General features: G+C 42.2%; 1 protein-coding gene across 4 annotated transcripts in view; it reads left to right on the forward strand.

Moving 5' to 3' along the window:
• Positions 1 to 434: 434 nt before the first annotated feature.
• The window catches only part of GRIA2 (glutamate ionotropic receptor AMPA type subunit 2), a 225,209-nt gene continuing 210,267 nt past the window's right edge, over positions 435 to 15,376 (forward strand). For all 4 annotated transcript variants that reach the window (XM_040332278.1, XM_040332251.1, XM_040332259.1 and 1 more), the window contains exons 1-2: positions 435 to 855; positions 1,110 to 1,250. In XM_040332278.1, coding sequence (XP_040188212.1) covers positions 744 to 855; positions 1,110 to 1,250 — 253 coding nt within the window. In that variant the 5' untranslated portion in view covers positions 435 to 743. The remainder of the gene's footprint in view (positions 856 to 1,109; positions 1,251 to 15,376) is intronic.

Here is a 15,376-nt window from a genome sequence, read left to right on the forward strand (position 1 = left end):
GCTGATAAGGAATACTTTTGACTTTATTCTTTTTTATTTCGTTTCCCTTTTGAAATGCACTATGCTCCTGTTCTGCATCCCTTTGAATAGAAGAGACGTGGATCGCACACAGGGGGCTGCTAGACGCCGGAGGTGATCGCCTTGGCTGTGCGCAGTCGGGGGGTGAGCAGAGCGCAGTGCGCAGCAGTAGAAGAGCGCAGCAGCGGGGCATCAGCTGGATGGCTATTGGCTGATACGGGTGAGCTCGCTGTCCGTGGTGCTGAAGCTGAGTTTGGACGGCTGGCAGCACACAGTGCAGTGAGCGGAGCGGGATAGCGGGGCGCTGTGACACTACAGCTAAGCTTGCTCCGGAAAGGAAGGAAAGGGGGGGTAAGGGAGAGGTGGTGGTTGGTGTTGGTGGTGGTTATGGAGTGTGTGGGGTGGGTGGGGGGGAGATCATTGTGCACTGCTCTCTCTGCTCGCTCCCGCTGCGCGCTCACGTCTGCATCTGCCAGCCTCTCTGTGTGTGAGTGTCTGAATGAACAATACTGAGACACTGGGACCACATCACCAACAACTGCATCCAAGCCTTCTTTTTCATTCAGGAACCAGGGCAACCATCATCCTCAGCTGCTCCTCTTATTTTATTTTTTTTATTTCTTTTTTAATCCGGATTTTCAATGATTGCACCGCTTTACAGCTGATCTAAATCGACAGATTGCTACATTTTTTTTTTCTTGGATCTTTTTTTTTTTTTTTTCTGAATGATCCGATTTTTTTTCTTGGAGATGCAAAAGATTATGTCTATTTCTGTCTTTCTGGTTCCTGTTCTATGGGGACTGATCATTGGAGTCTATTCGAATAGCATACAGATAGGTAAGCCTGCCTTGTGTTTGATCTTCTTCTTTAGGAATAGCCTAGGCTACATGAGAATGCACCATTCACTCTGCATATTGATGAAGGCTTCATAGGCAGTTGCTATGCAATAACGCTAGTCATCAGGTCAGCTGTCAGCACAGGGAATGGCTATGTATCAAGAATATACTGATTTTTATTTATTAGTATTATTAGTTTTACTGTCATGGCGTGTCAAAAGTGTAAAATCTAATTTGTGTGCCATCTCTTTCCAGGAGGGTTATTTCCAAGGGGTGCAGATCAGGAATACAGTGCATTTCGAGTAGGGATGGTTCTATATTCCACTTCAGAGTTTAGGCTGACGCCCCATATCGACAATCTGGAGGTAGCTAACAGCTTTGCCGTCACCAATGCTTGTAAGTAATGAATATTCATCTCCTTCTTCATTTATTAAGTCCAGATGCAGCTCATTTAATGGAGGACGTTGATTTTCTACCATGCTCGTGTTACATGCAAGGATCAAGCCTGATTTTATATAAATATATATATATATATATATATTTGTATATACATCCGGCAACTTCCTATTGCTGGCCGCAATGGTTTTTACACTTGGCATGCAGCAAAGCGGACCTGTCACCAGGCCGGTGCATTCCACTACATGCTAGTACAGAGCCTTATATTGTTTTTCAACCATAATAAATTACCAGATTGCCCTAATTGTCCATGCTAGGATTGGAAAAGCTAAGTGCTGGCTTTGCTGATCAACTCTGCTAAATATTAGCAGATGGTGTTCAGCCATTCAGCCATTTTATACAGTGTTAGATATATATATATATATATATATATATATATATATATATATATATATATATATATATATATATATATATATAAAGCTATCGTGCATTCAAAGCCTGCCTATTGCTGGCTGCAATGGTTTGTACACCAGGTCCTCCTGAATGACTGGCATGCATCAAAGCGGACCTGTCACTGGGCCAGTGCATTGCACTACATACCTTAGCCCTTGCCTTATATTGTATTTTAACCATAATAGGTTACCAGATTGCCCTAACTGTCCATGCTAGGATGGGAAAAGCTAAGTGCTGGCTTTGCTGATCAACTCTGCTAAATATTAGCAGATGCAGATGGTGTTCAGCCATTTTATACAGTGTTAGCTCATATATACTGTGTATATATATATATATATATATATATATATATATATATATATATATATATATATATATATATATATATATACATACAGTACATACAATATCTTCCTATTGCTGGCTGCATTGGTTTTTACACCAGGTCCTCCTGAATGACTGGCATGCATCAAAGCGGACCTGTCGCCAGGCCAGTGCATTGCACTAGATGCTATTACAGAGCACCAGCTACCTTAGCCCTTGCCTTATATTGTATTTTAACCATAATAAGTTACCAGATTGCCCTAACTGTCCATGCTAGGATGGGAAAAGCTAAGTGCTGGCTTTACTGATCAACTCTGCTAATATTAGCAGATGCAGATGGTGTTCAGCCATTTTATACAGTGTTAGCTCATATATACTGTATATATATATATATATATATATATATATATATATATATATATATATATATATATATATATATATATATACAGTACATACAATATCTTCCTATTGCTGGCTGCATTGGTTTTTACACCAGGTCCTCCTGAGTGACTGGCATGCATCAAAGCGGACCTGTCGCCAGGCCAGTGCATTGCACTACATGCTATTACAGAGCACCAGCTACCTTGCCTTATGTTGTATTTAAACCATATCAAATACCCTTTTTACTCTGACTGTCCATGCTAGGATTGGAAAATCTAAGTGCCGGCTTTGCTGATCAACTCTGCTAAATATTAGAAGATGCAGATGGTGTTCAACCATTTTATACAGTGTTAGCTTTATATATATATATATATATATATATATATATATATATATATATATATATATATATATATATATATATATATATATATATATAGATAGATATATAGATATATAGATAGATATCTATATATAGATAATATATATATATATATATATATATATATATATATATATATATATATATATATATATATATATATTACATTCAAAACCTTCCTATTGCTGGCTGCAATGGTTTTTACACCAGGTCCTCCTGAGTGATTTGCATGCATCAAAGCGGACCGGTCGCCAGGCCACTGCATTGCACTACATGCTAGTACAGGGCACCAGCTACCTTGCCTTATGTTGTATTTAAACCATAATAAATATTTATTGCTCTAACTGTCCATGCTAGGGTGGAAAAAAGCTAAGTGCTGGCTTTGCTCATCGACTCTGTTAACTATGAGCAGATGCAGATGGTGTTCAGCCATTTTATACAGTGTTAGCTTTATAGTGACATGCTCTGCTAAGCCATCAGGGAAAATAGATGCATGGAGAATAATATTAATTCATCTGATGGATGATTTTTGATCTGACGTGCTTTGGTAACCCCTATCCTGGCTGCAACTATACCATCTTGTTATTGCGACCCCCCTTGTAATTACAGCTCATAAACTGTTCTATTTATAGATGCCTATGGAAAGCCACTGATTGATCGCTTCTCTAGATAATCCCATTGATTAGCAATTGCAGACAAATTAATTTCCCTAACTTGCATGGCATTTGATAGAAATGTGTATGGGCTGCATTTTGACAGTTTATGGCTTAGATATTTGGCAGTGATCAATACGAGGGTGGGGGGGGGCTGTTCGATTGCACCAATCCCACCTTCTGTGTTGGTCCATCTTAGCAGGCATGCCATCGCCATCAGAACTGTGTGATTTGCAGCTCACGTCTGGATGGATCACTCTTGTAGTGTAATGCTGTATAAAGGCCACCAATGTTTAATGGCGACCGGATGACTTCTGCTACCCAACTACGTCCTAGCTATAAGAATATCTACCATACTGGAGCTGAAAATCATTTATATCAAGGGTCTCTTGGTGGGAAGAGAGTGCAAAGCCAGATTCCTATGCTCAAGCTGGAGCCCAATATATATATATATATATATATATATATATATATATATATATAGAGTATATATGGGGCACAGGACTGTACTGTGCATTGGATGACTCAGAATCTTCTACTGTATGGTACCATATATAGTATATAGGACACAGACAGGGCTATACTGTACATAGGATGACTCAGACTCATCTGCTGTATTTTATCATCTACATATATGGGCCACAGTGCTATACTGTGCATAGGATGATACAGACTCATCTGCTGTATGGTACCATATATAGTATATAGGACACAGACAGGGCTATACTGTACATAGGATGACACCGACTCATCTGTTATATAGTATCATCTATATAGTTTAAGGACACAGGACTCAATATACTGTACTTATGATGACACAGGCCAATCAACTGTATAGTGTTATATATAGTATATGGGGCATAGGACTATACTGTACATAGGATGACACCAACTAATCTGTTCTATGGTATCATCCATGGTATATGAGGCCCAGGACTATACTGAGCATAGGATGATATCGACTCATCTACTGCATGGTATCATCTATAATAAACAGGAAAAATAATATACATTGTACATAGGATGACACCACTCTTCTATAGTATATTGGGCCCAGGAATACATTGTATATGGGATGACACCGACCAATCTGTTGTATGGTGTGATCTATACTATATGGGGCACAGGGATATATATTGTACATGGCATGACACTGACTTATCTATAGTCTATGGGGCACAGGGATATATATTGTACATGGGATGACACCCACTTATCTATAGTATATGGGGAACAGGAATATATATTGTACATGGGATGGCACAGACTTATCTATAGTATATGGGGCAGAGTTATATATATTGTACATGGCATGACACTGACTTATCTATAGTCTATGGGGCACAGGGATATATATTGTACATGGGAGGGCACCCACTTATCTATAGTATATGGGGAACAGGGATATAAATTGTACATGGGATAACACCCACTTATCTATAGTATATGGGGAACAGGAATATATATTGTACATGGGATGGCACAGACTCATCTATAGTATATGGGGCAGAGTTATATACATTGTACATGACATGGCACCGACGTATCTATAGTCTATGGGGCACAGGGATATAAAATGTACATGAGATAACACCGACCAATCTACTATATGGTATCATCTATAACAGTGGTCTCCAAACTTTTCAAACTAAGGGCCAGTTTATTGTCCTTCAGACTGTAGGAGGGCCAGATTGTGGCCAGAGGGGGCAGAAAATGTCCCGGGCCCAGCATCAGTGAGAATAAATTTGACCTCAGGGTTGGTGGTCAGTATAAGGAGGAGTAAGGCCCCTATCAGTAGGAGGAATAGTATCCCATCATTGTTATCAGTAGAAGAAATAGTGCCTGCTTGTAGGTGTCAGTGGGAGGAATAGTGCCCCAAGGGCCAGATAAAGACTAGCAAAGGGCCACATCTGGCCCTCATGCCACAGTTTGGAGACCCCTGATCTATAATATGCAGGCTCAGAATATACATTGTACATAGGATGACACTGACTCATCTACAGTATATAGGGCACAGAAATACATTGTCCATGGAAAAACACTGACACATCTACTATATGGTATCATCTATAATATATTTGACACAGGGCTATACTATATATAGGATGATTTTGACTAATCTGCTGTATTGTATCAACTATTTTATATGGGGCACAGTAGTATACATTGTATGTGACACTGGCTAATCCACTGTATAATATCATCTATAGTATATAGAGCAAATGATTAATCTAATGTATAGTATCATCTATAGTATATAGAGCACAGCGATATATAGATTAATCTACTGTATAGTATCATCTATAGTATATAGGGCACAGGCATATATAGATTCATCTATAGAATATTGTACGGGGGTATACATTCTACATAAAATGACACAAACTAGTCTGCTGTATAGTATATCATATAGTATATGGGGCATATGAATTCATTTTACATAGGATGACTCGTTTACTGTATGGTATCACCCATAGTATATGGGGCATAGGAATAGACTGTATATAAGATGACACGGGCTAATCTGCTGTACAGTATCATCTAGTACAGGGGTGTCAAACAAATTTTGGTTGTGGGCCACAGTAGCATTATGGTTTCCCTCAAAGGGCCAGTTGTATCAGCACCCCAACCCTCTTACATCAGATGTCAAGAGCCCCCCACCATCTGAAGTTGAGCATCCCCCCCCCCCACTATCCCTTACATCAGTGCACCCCTTGCTTTGTGCTGCTGCCAGGAGGGCTGTACAGAGAAGTGCAGGATCTGGTGGAGGAGTCCTGTCCTCTCTGCTGCTGACTTCTGAGGCAGGGACGAGGAAGGTGTGAGGGCCACATGAAATGACCTGGAGGGCCGGATTCAGCCCGTGGGCCTTGTGCTTGATACCTGTGATCTAGTATATAGGGAAGAGGGGTATAAATTGTGCATAAGATAACACCAGCTCATCCACTGTAGATAGAGCATGTGGGGTGCAGGAAACATTGTATTTTGTACTATAGATAATATCAAACAGTAAATAGCCGGTGTCATCATATGTACAGTTTAGCCATGTGCCCCATATACTAAACAATCTATAACTTATATAGTATATATGGGCACATGACTATACACTGTACATAGGATTGCACCAACTTTTTTACTATTTTATAATATGGGGCACATGGCTGGTATAACCTATGGTATATGGGGTATAAGTCCTTATATATACAGTGACTCAGATTAATCTCTTGTATGGGATAATACACTGTATATTATACCATATCTTGGTATAAGGAGTTATATATATATATATATATATATATATATATATATAATGACACCAATTCATCTCCTTTATGGGATAACCTATGGTATATGGGGTATAAAGAGTCCTATATACAGTATATATACCGATTCATTACCTATATGGGATAACCTATGGTGGCATATGGGGTATGAGCAGGGCTTTTTTTCAGGGGGAACTTGGGGGAACTCGGTTCCACCACCTTTGGCTCAGACCCTTTGGTGCCTGCCCACCACAATCACTTGTAAACACAGAAGTCTGGTTTCTGTGTTAACAAGTGACAGCTCTGCACTCTGTGTAACCCCCCTGAACTCTGCACTCTGTATGTAATGCAATCCTGGTATTTAATGCCCCTTTAAGACCCTTCTACTGTTTGTGAAATCTGAACGGGGTCGTGGTTGAGTTCCTGCACCTATTTTCTGAGAAAAAAAGCTCTGGGTATGAGATATAAAGGCCTGGAATATATAGGGGATGGGTTGTCATTGCTCCCTATGTGTATCTATAATAGAGCCCGGGGGAATTATTTCCAGTATACTGCAGGGATCGCCACATCCTGACAGTGTGAGTAGCGGCTTCAGATTGATGCACAGTGCTCCGTGTCCCCGGTACAGAGCAGGGCAGCACCCCCGGGGGGGTTGCAGAGGAGGAGATCAGTGTGCACCATACATACAGATTGGTATCCCCCCGCTACAGATGTCATGTATGGGGGATTGGAGGGAGATCAGCCCTGTCCCCGGCACACATTCCAGCACGCAGCCGCACTCAGCCAGAAATGAAGGTGGTCGGTATGCTGGATGGAGATGTGTTTGGTTTCCACCCGGCATCCTTCTCCCTCACCACTTCCCCGGTGTCCATGGGTCACCGCCATCATCTATCTATCTATATATCGATCAATCTATATTACACAGGAGTTGGATTTCCATGCAAAGAAGAATGCACCAACACTGGTCAAGACAGGATGAGTATCAAAGTGGGGATGCTGCACAGCAGCCAATCAGCTTTCACATTTTATTCTATAGAAAAGCAAAACCAGTAACCTGGATATTTGTAATTTGTCCAGTTTTGTTTGATCATCCCCCTAGTAAGAATTCCTATTGTACATGATTTATAGAGCACCAATAGTCTGTACATCGCTCTTCATAATAAATGGAGGCAGGACAGTAACAATACAATTCATTCTAATCTATTTAAAAATGTGCCTTAAAGATGTAGTAAAACCTCACTTTAAAATATTTTTTATCTCTGAAAAATGATTTATTTTTACATGGCTAGTTAACAGAGACTTTTATTTTTATATGTTCTGTTGCGTGTTTCCCACTTTCAGCACTTCCCCGAACTTCTGAATCAATGACACGTCATTGGCCTTTCTGTTATAGTGTGCAGCACAGGCTTCTGGGAGAATCCTTATGCCGCGTACACACGATCGGAAATTTCAACAACAAAACCGTGGATTTTTTTCCGACGGAATGTTGGCTCAAACTTGTGTTGCATACACACGGTGACACAAATGTTGTCGGAAATTCCAAACGTCAAGAACGCGGTCACGTACAACACTACGACGAGCCGAGAAAAATGAAGTTCAATGATTCTGAGAATGCGTCAAATTGATTCCGAGCATGTGTAGGATTTTTGTGCGTTGGAATTGCATACAGACGATCGGAATTTCCGACAAGAACTTTTGTTGTCGGAAAATTTGAGAACCAGCTCTCAAATTTTTGTTGTCGGAAATTCCGACAGCAAATGTCCGATGGAGCCTGCACGCGGTCGGAATTTCTGACAAAAAGCTCACATTGAACATTTGTTGTCGGGATAATCTGATCGTGTGTACAGGGCATTAGTCTGAGTTTACATGGGTGACAAAGGGGTGGTAAAGAGTTGAGTTTTTACTATTCCCTGACCATACTCCTAAAGTCTAACATTGCAACTGAAGTGACTCATACACATACAGTTGCCAAGATGCTTCACTTCACAGTTTTGGCATGTAAAGTATGCCTGACGAACTTGCCCACTGATGTCTCAAGGTCTTGCTGCAACCAAAAGCCAAATACTTGGCTTGTAGTTGCAGTGCAGTATGTCAATGCAAAATACAACTAAAACTGAAAAAAAAAAAATGCCCAAAAAAACAGGCATTTAATATCACCTCTTAACGCCTACAAACCCCTTCTGATAAGCGATCCACCATGTATCACTTTTAAGGGATGCACCCATATAAACAAACAGTAGCCGTCGGTTACTGGAAATCTCCCAATGAATACTAGTGATCAGGAGCTTTTCCGATCATGTGACCGCTGTGACAGCGAGTCACAGCGGTCACATGACCTGAATGCCCACCTCTGCCTCCCATCATTTAGAACCCCATAGTTCCCAACTGTCCCTGATTTCAAGGGACTGTCCCTGATTCGGAAGAAATTCCCTCTGTCCCTCTTTCCTCCTCATTTTTCCCTCATTTTGGTCTGATCTGTATAGTTGTATATATAAATGCACTTTTTATCTAAAAGTGTTTCCCAGTGCTAAACATTTTATCCAATTTTTAAATTGCTGCATTTGCAAATGAAAAAATTCAGGATAAAGGAATAGTAGTGGTAAAAAAAAAAAAAAAAACATGTGTGGGTTTAACTACTGGTAATCATATTTTTTGTATAATTATCCTCTAAGGCCCCATACACACGACCGAACATGTTTGCTGAAACTGGTCCGCGGACCAGTTTCAGCAGACATGTTCGGTCGTGTGTACGGCCGATCGGACAGGATTCCAGCGTACATTTGCCCGCCAGACTGTTTTCGAGCGGGCAAATGTTTCTAAACTTGCTAAGAAACATGCCCACTGGAATCCTGTCCATCGGACATGTTCGGTCGTCTGTACAGACTTATCCCTCGAATGACTTTGACGCATGCGTGGAAGCATTGAACTGCCAGGGCCGCGCACGTCGCCGCGTCATCGTCGTGTACGCGCGGATTTCTGTATGATGGTGTGTACAGCCATCATACAGAAATCTCTGGGCGGGCATGTACGCTGAAAACGGTCCGGCGGACCGTTTTCATCGTACATGTTTGCCCGTCTGTACGAGGCCTAAGGGGGAGTGACATGGGGTGTCTCCTATGCCCACACACTTTTGCTAATGAGTTTCCCTCTATCACATCTCAAAAAGTTTGGAAGGTATTGAACCCTTAAAGGGCTGGCAGGTGGCTGGCAAGAAGGAGTTAACAACTAAAATAATCCACATTTAAAGGAGTTGTAAAGGAAAAACATTTTTTGCCCAAAATTAATGTCTGCAAGGTAGTCAGACAGAATAGTGTAATGATTCTGTTAAAAAACGAGTAAATACCTATTAAATTCCTTCATCTATATCACCTCTGGCGTTCAAGTTTAGGTTCTCTCATTCACTTCCTGGTTTGCGGCGCTCGTTCATGTAAGAACTACATTTCCCAGTATGCATTGCGGCACGCCCAGTAATTCACACCTCATTGAAGTCTCTAACACGTAGAGAGCGTCCTGCCACACAGATGTAGTTCCCAGGGGGGGCGAGCACGTCACTGACCACCGCAGTAAAGCCTCCCTTCACGGTGGTGAGTAACAATCAGACAAGCAGGAAGAGAACAGAACAGAGAAGAAATAGAGCAACTTCTGAGCAAAAACGAACAACGAGGAAGTGAAAAGAGGTAAAGGATGCTTATTATGAAAAAAACATTTCCTTTACAACCCCTTTAAAGCCAAAGTTTTGTTAAAAACTACAGCTTTAGTTACATTACTTACCAGTAATTAAAGGGGTTGTAAACCGTCCTGCTTTCCTGAGAGTTGGCCTAGAACTAAAATGGTTAAAGGGGTTGTAAAGGTTCCCGTTTTTTCACCTTAATGCATCCTATGCATTAAGGTGAAAAAACACCCGATAATTACCGGCCCACCAGCCCCCCGGTATACTTACCTGAGCCCTCGAAAGTCCCGTGTCGAGAACACGCTGGATCTCGGCCCGGTCTTCTCGGCTCTTCATTGGATAGATTGATAGCAGCGCAGCCATTGGCTCCCGCTGCTGTCAATCAAATCCAATGACACAGGGGGCGGGGCAAAGTCCGGCATTTGTGTCTATGGATGCAAATGCTGGACTCGGGGGCGCGCACGCCAGGTAACCCCCTTGGGATAGCGCTTCCCGGAGGGGGTTATCTAAGGCAGGGAGGACCTGAGACAGCCGCCATGGGACCCCAGAAGACGAGGTTCGGGGGCACTCTGTGCAAAATGAGCTGCACAGTGGAGGCAAGTATGAGATGTTTAATGTTTTAATGTTTTGAAAAAAAAAATCAAACCTTTACAATTGTATGTATGTTCCACAATGTGCATGCTGCCTAATTCTGTAAATCTTCACTTCAGGGCTGTCCTGTCCTCTACCTTCTGCTGAACTTCCCGCGCTGTGGGGGTTAACAGATCTTTAGGCACAGCTGCACCAAAATTATCCAATGGGGACACACTCCCTCCTTCCCTCTCCTTCATTGAGACACTTTATTTTACTGATTACACTTCCTGTAATATGTTCTGTAAATGAGAGAGAGAATCTGGTGACTGATCAGACTCTCCTCCATTCACAGATCATATTACAGGCAGTGTAATCAGTGAAAGAACTTTTCTCATTGGAGAAGAGGACATTAAGGGGTGTGTCCCCATTGCATCATCTTTAGTGCAGCTGAGCCAGAGACCCAAATTTCTTAACCCCCACAGCAAGTCCAGGAGAAGGAAGAGGACAGGGCACCCCCGCAGTGAAGATTTCTACAGAATCCAGCAGCCTGCACATCATGGGACATAATTCATTACTGGTACGTAATGTAACTAAAGCTGTAGAGAAAAAATGTTTTTAGCTAAACTTCAGCTTTAAACACTTGTCTCTCCACAGGCGGCATTCAATGGTTAAGAAATCCTTGTGTAAATACTTTTTTTTGTTTTACTGATTTTGAGCAGTCATATGACTATGATGCACCAGCATCTCTGTGTAGCTTAATTACAGTGAGCCATGACATCCCCGCCCTCTTTCATTGCTGCGGTTGTCAGCGCAGGGAGTTGGAACAGCAGCTTATATAACATAGAGGAATTGGAGCTTCACAGTCACGTGACCGATCAAAAGAAAAGTAAAACAAAGATATTTTTACAGAGATTTCTGTGTTAGAGCAGTGGCGATTATTTAAGATATTCCTTCTACTTTAAATCCACACTCTGGGCAAAAAAATAAATATCCCCATGCAGTGGGGCTTTACCCATGCTGCACAGGTCAACGGCTTGATTTGTCCAGAGGTGAGAAAAAAATCTTATACTTACCTTCAAGCCTTCTTTAATCCTCCGTAAAATGGTGCTACCCCGCAGTCCTGCGGTGGACTGTTGCTGGCTTATGGAGCCTGCTTTGGCTACAATGACATCAGAAACAGTCCTCTATTTAAGACAGATGGAGCACGGGGGTGCCGGACCAGTCTTGTGCTGAAAAGATCAGAGGATTAGGTAAATATATCTCAGCTCTCCTCTCCCCTAGAATTTTTTTTTAGCTTTAACCACTCAAGCCTTCTTTAATCCTCCGTAAAATGGTGCTACCCCCGCAGTCCTGTGGTGGACTGTTGCTGGCTTATGGAGCCTGCTTTGGCTACAATGACATCAGAAACAGTCATCTATTTAAGACAGATGGAGCACGGGGGTGCCGGACCGGTCTTGTGCTGAAAAGATCAGAGGATTAGGTAAATATATCTCAGCTCTCCTCTCCCCTAGAATTTTTTTTTAGCTTTAACCACTCAAGCCTTCTTTAATCCTCCGTAAAATGGTGCTACCCCGCAGTCCTGTGGTGGACTGTTGCTGGCTTATGGAGCCTGCTTTGGCTACAATGACATCAGAAACAGTCCTCTATTTAAGACAGATGGAGCACGGGGGTGCCGGACCGGTCTTGTGCTGAAAAGATCAGAGGATTAGGTAAATATATCTCAGCTCTCCTCTCCCCTAGAATTTTTTTTTAGCTTTAACCACTTGCCGACCGGCTCATGCCAATATACGTTGGCAAAGTGGCACGGGTGTGCAAAACGATGTACCCATACGTCACTCCATCATCGGCGGCTAGCAGGTGTGCGCACACACCCTGGGAGCGTGCCCGCGAGTCCCGCAGAATCAATGTCTGCCGGTGGCCCGCGGTCGTGGCACGGAGAGGCAGAACGGGGAGATGCCTATGTAAACAAGGCATTTCCCTCTTTCTGCCTAGCAACATGACAGGGATCTACTGCTCCCAGTGATTGGGAGCAGTGATCTCTGTCATGTTCTAGTGAGCCCATCCCCCCTACAGTTAGAACACGCTGAGGGTATACACTTAAACCCTTGATCGCCCCCTAGTGTTTAACCCCTTCATGCAAGTGACATTTACACAGTAATCAGTGCATTTTTATCGTACTGATCGCAGTATAAATGTCAATGGTCCCAAAATAGTGTCAAAAGTGTCCGATCTATCCGCCGCAATGTTGCAGTTACAAAAAAAAATCGCAGATCGCTGCCATTATTAATAAAAATAAATAGTAATAATAAAAAGGCCATAAATCTATCCCCTATTTTGTAGACATGATAACTTTTGCACAAACCAATCAATATATGCTTATTGCGTAAATCAAAAAAGGCTTTATACGTTCATGTGTGTTGAAAGATTTCCCCTTGCTTCCTGTCCTGGGGGCAACACTGCTCCAATGGAGTCACTGACGACAGTAAAATCTTACATAAAACATTAAGAAGTATAATCATTCTCTTTCTTATAGCAAACTTTAAAACAAACAAGAAAGAAAAAGTTTAGGGTACAGATACACTTCTATTTACTCAGTTATAACACATACATTATTTACGCTAACAATCATTATTTTCAGACTAAACAACAAAAAAGTCTGGCGCCAAATGACAGGATTGTATGTGATGAATAGAAAATGGACTACAAGGTGTAGAAAGTCCTGCTGCTGCTGGCTTTTAATAAACAGACACTTACCTGCTCCACGGTTCCAGCGATGTGCCGGCCGGGGCTCCGCTCCTCGCCCCCCCTCGCCAGCCGGCGTCTTCATTCCTAGTGTGGGCACCCGGCAGTGACAGCTTTCGACTTCACAGCCGGGCACCCAGCGCGAATGCGCGAGCGGCACTGCGAATGCGCGAGCGGCGCGGCGCAGTCCGATTGGACAGGCGCTCGCCTACAGGGAGGGGCTGCAATAAGGCGATTAAGCTGTTCGCCTTACCAGCCCCTCGGTGGAAGGAGGAAGTGGGACAGGAAGTCCCACTCCTCCTGAAGCCCCCCCCCAAAAAAAAAATTACATGCCAAATGTGGCATGTAAGGGGGCAAGGAGTGGATTAAGCGGAAGTTCCATTTTAAGGTGGAACTCCGCTTTAATGTTTTCATGGCAATAAAATTGACTTTTTACTAATCATTGCCGTGACACCGATGCCCTTATTTCAGCGCTTCATATATTGTCTTCCTGTTTGCACATTATTTTCAGACTAGTGACTATGTTCAGCTCTAATTGGTTGTCATTGCTGAAAATAATGGTTCTTGTGGCACATAACAATCATGGCAGCTTAGTTAAGTCTTCTTCAACCTTTTTACCTTTGAGGAACCCTTAAAACTATTTTCAGGTGTCAGGGAACCTCTGCTCAAATGATCCTACTGAAAACTAATGATACATTAGCATGATCAGTCAAGCTTTATACAAGAGACAAAATTGCCCTTATACATGTGGTCATTGGGGAGAATGCTCTCCATGCAGATAGCTAAAAGTTAATTGGTGTCGGTTTTTGATAATCTGAGAGGTAGAAATTCTTCATTGCTCAACAAACCCCTGGAGGAACTCTAGAGATCCCTGGAACCGTAGTAGAGAAAGGTTGCTCTACCATATTTTCTTTACACTAATCATTGCACGAATGTACCATGAGCTGTAGCTATAGTATATATCAGCAGGAGCTCCCTTAGACCAGAAAGTTATTTTAACGGTTACTCAAAGGTTGAGAAAGGCAGATCTAGAGTATTTGACACCCAGGGCAGATCATTCGTTTTTTTAGACTCCATAAACTTTTGAATGGACCGTTAGCGATTACATGCAGGAGACCCATCAGGGGTTCCCAGCCCTGTTGAAAGTAATGGGAGGCTGACAGCTAATTGTGGCCTCTAGCATGTAATCGCTTATGGAGCAATTACCTGCAAATGATAGGCCATGAACACAGATTCTGTCTATATAGGGTTTACCCTAACCTTAATGGTCAGTACATAAGTGGCTCCTTACATTAGTGGTCAGTGTAGATGGGAAATCAATTTGCCACTGCTGAATGCTCAAGGACACCTAGCAACCCTTGTAGGAACCTTAGGATTTCATGGACCCCAGTTGGGAAAGTCAGGTTTAATGTATTGTGCCCAGTGCATAGGGAACCTGCTATGAATGTGGAAAATTTGATCTCCTGTCAGTAAACTCTGAGGGTGCTGGCCTTACCTAGGGGAAAATGAAAAGTGTTCCTTAACATATATGTAACAGAGATGCCAGCCCTACACAGAAAAGTCAAGTAGATGTCTGCACTTGCTGCTACTAGCTGGATTAGGAGGTCATCTTTTATCTATAGGTACATTCCAAATTTAAAATGCAACTTAACCAATTAGAATATGGTCAGATACTCTGGAAA

Source organism: Rana temporaria, chromosome 1, assembly GCF_905171775.1.
Source record: "Rana temporaria chromosome 1, aRanTem1.1, whole genome shotgun sequence".
Classification (NCBI taxonomy): domain Eukaryota; kingdom Metazoa; phylum Chordata; class Amphibia; order Anura; family Ranidae; genus Rana; species Rana temporaria.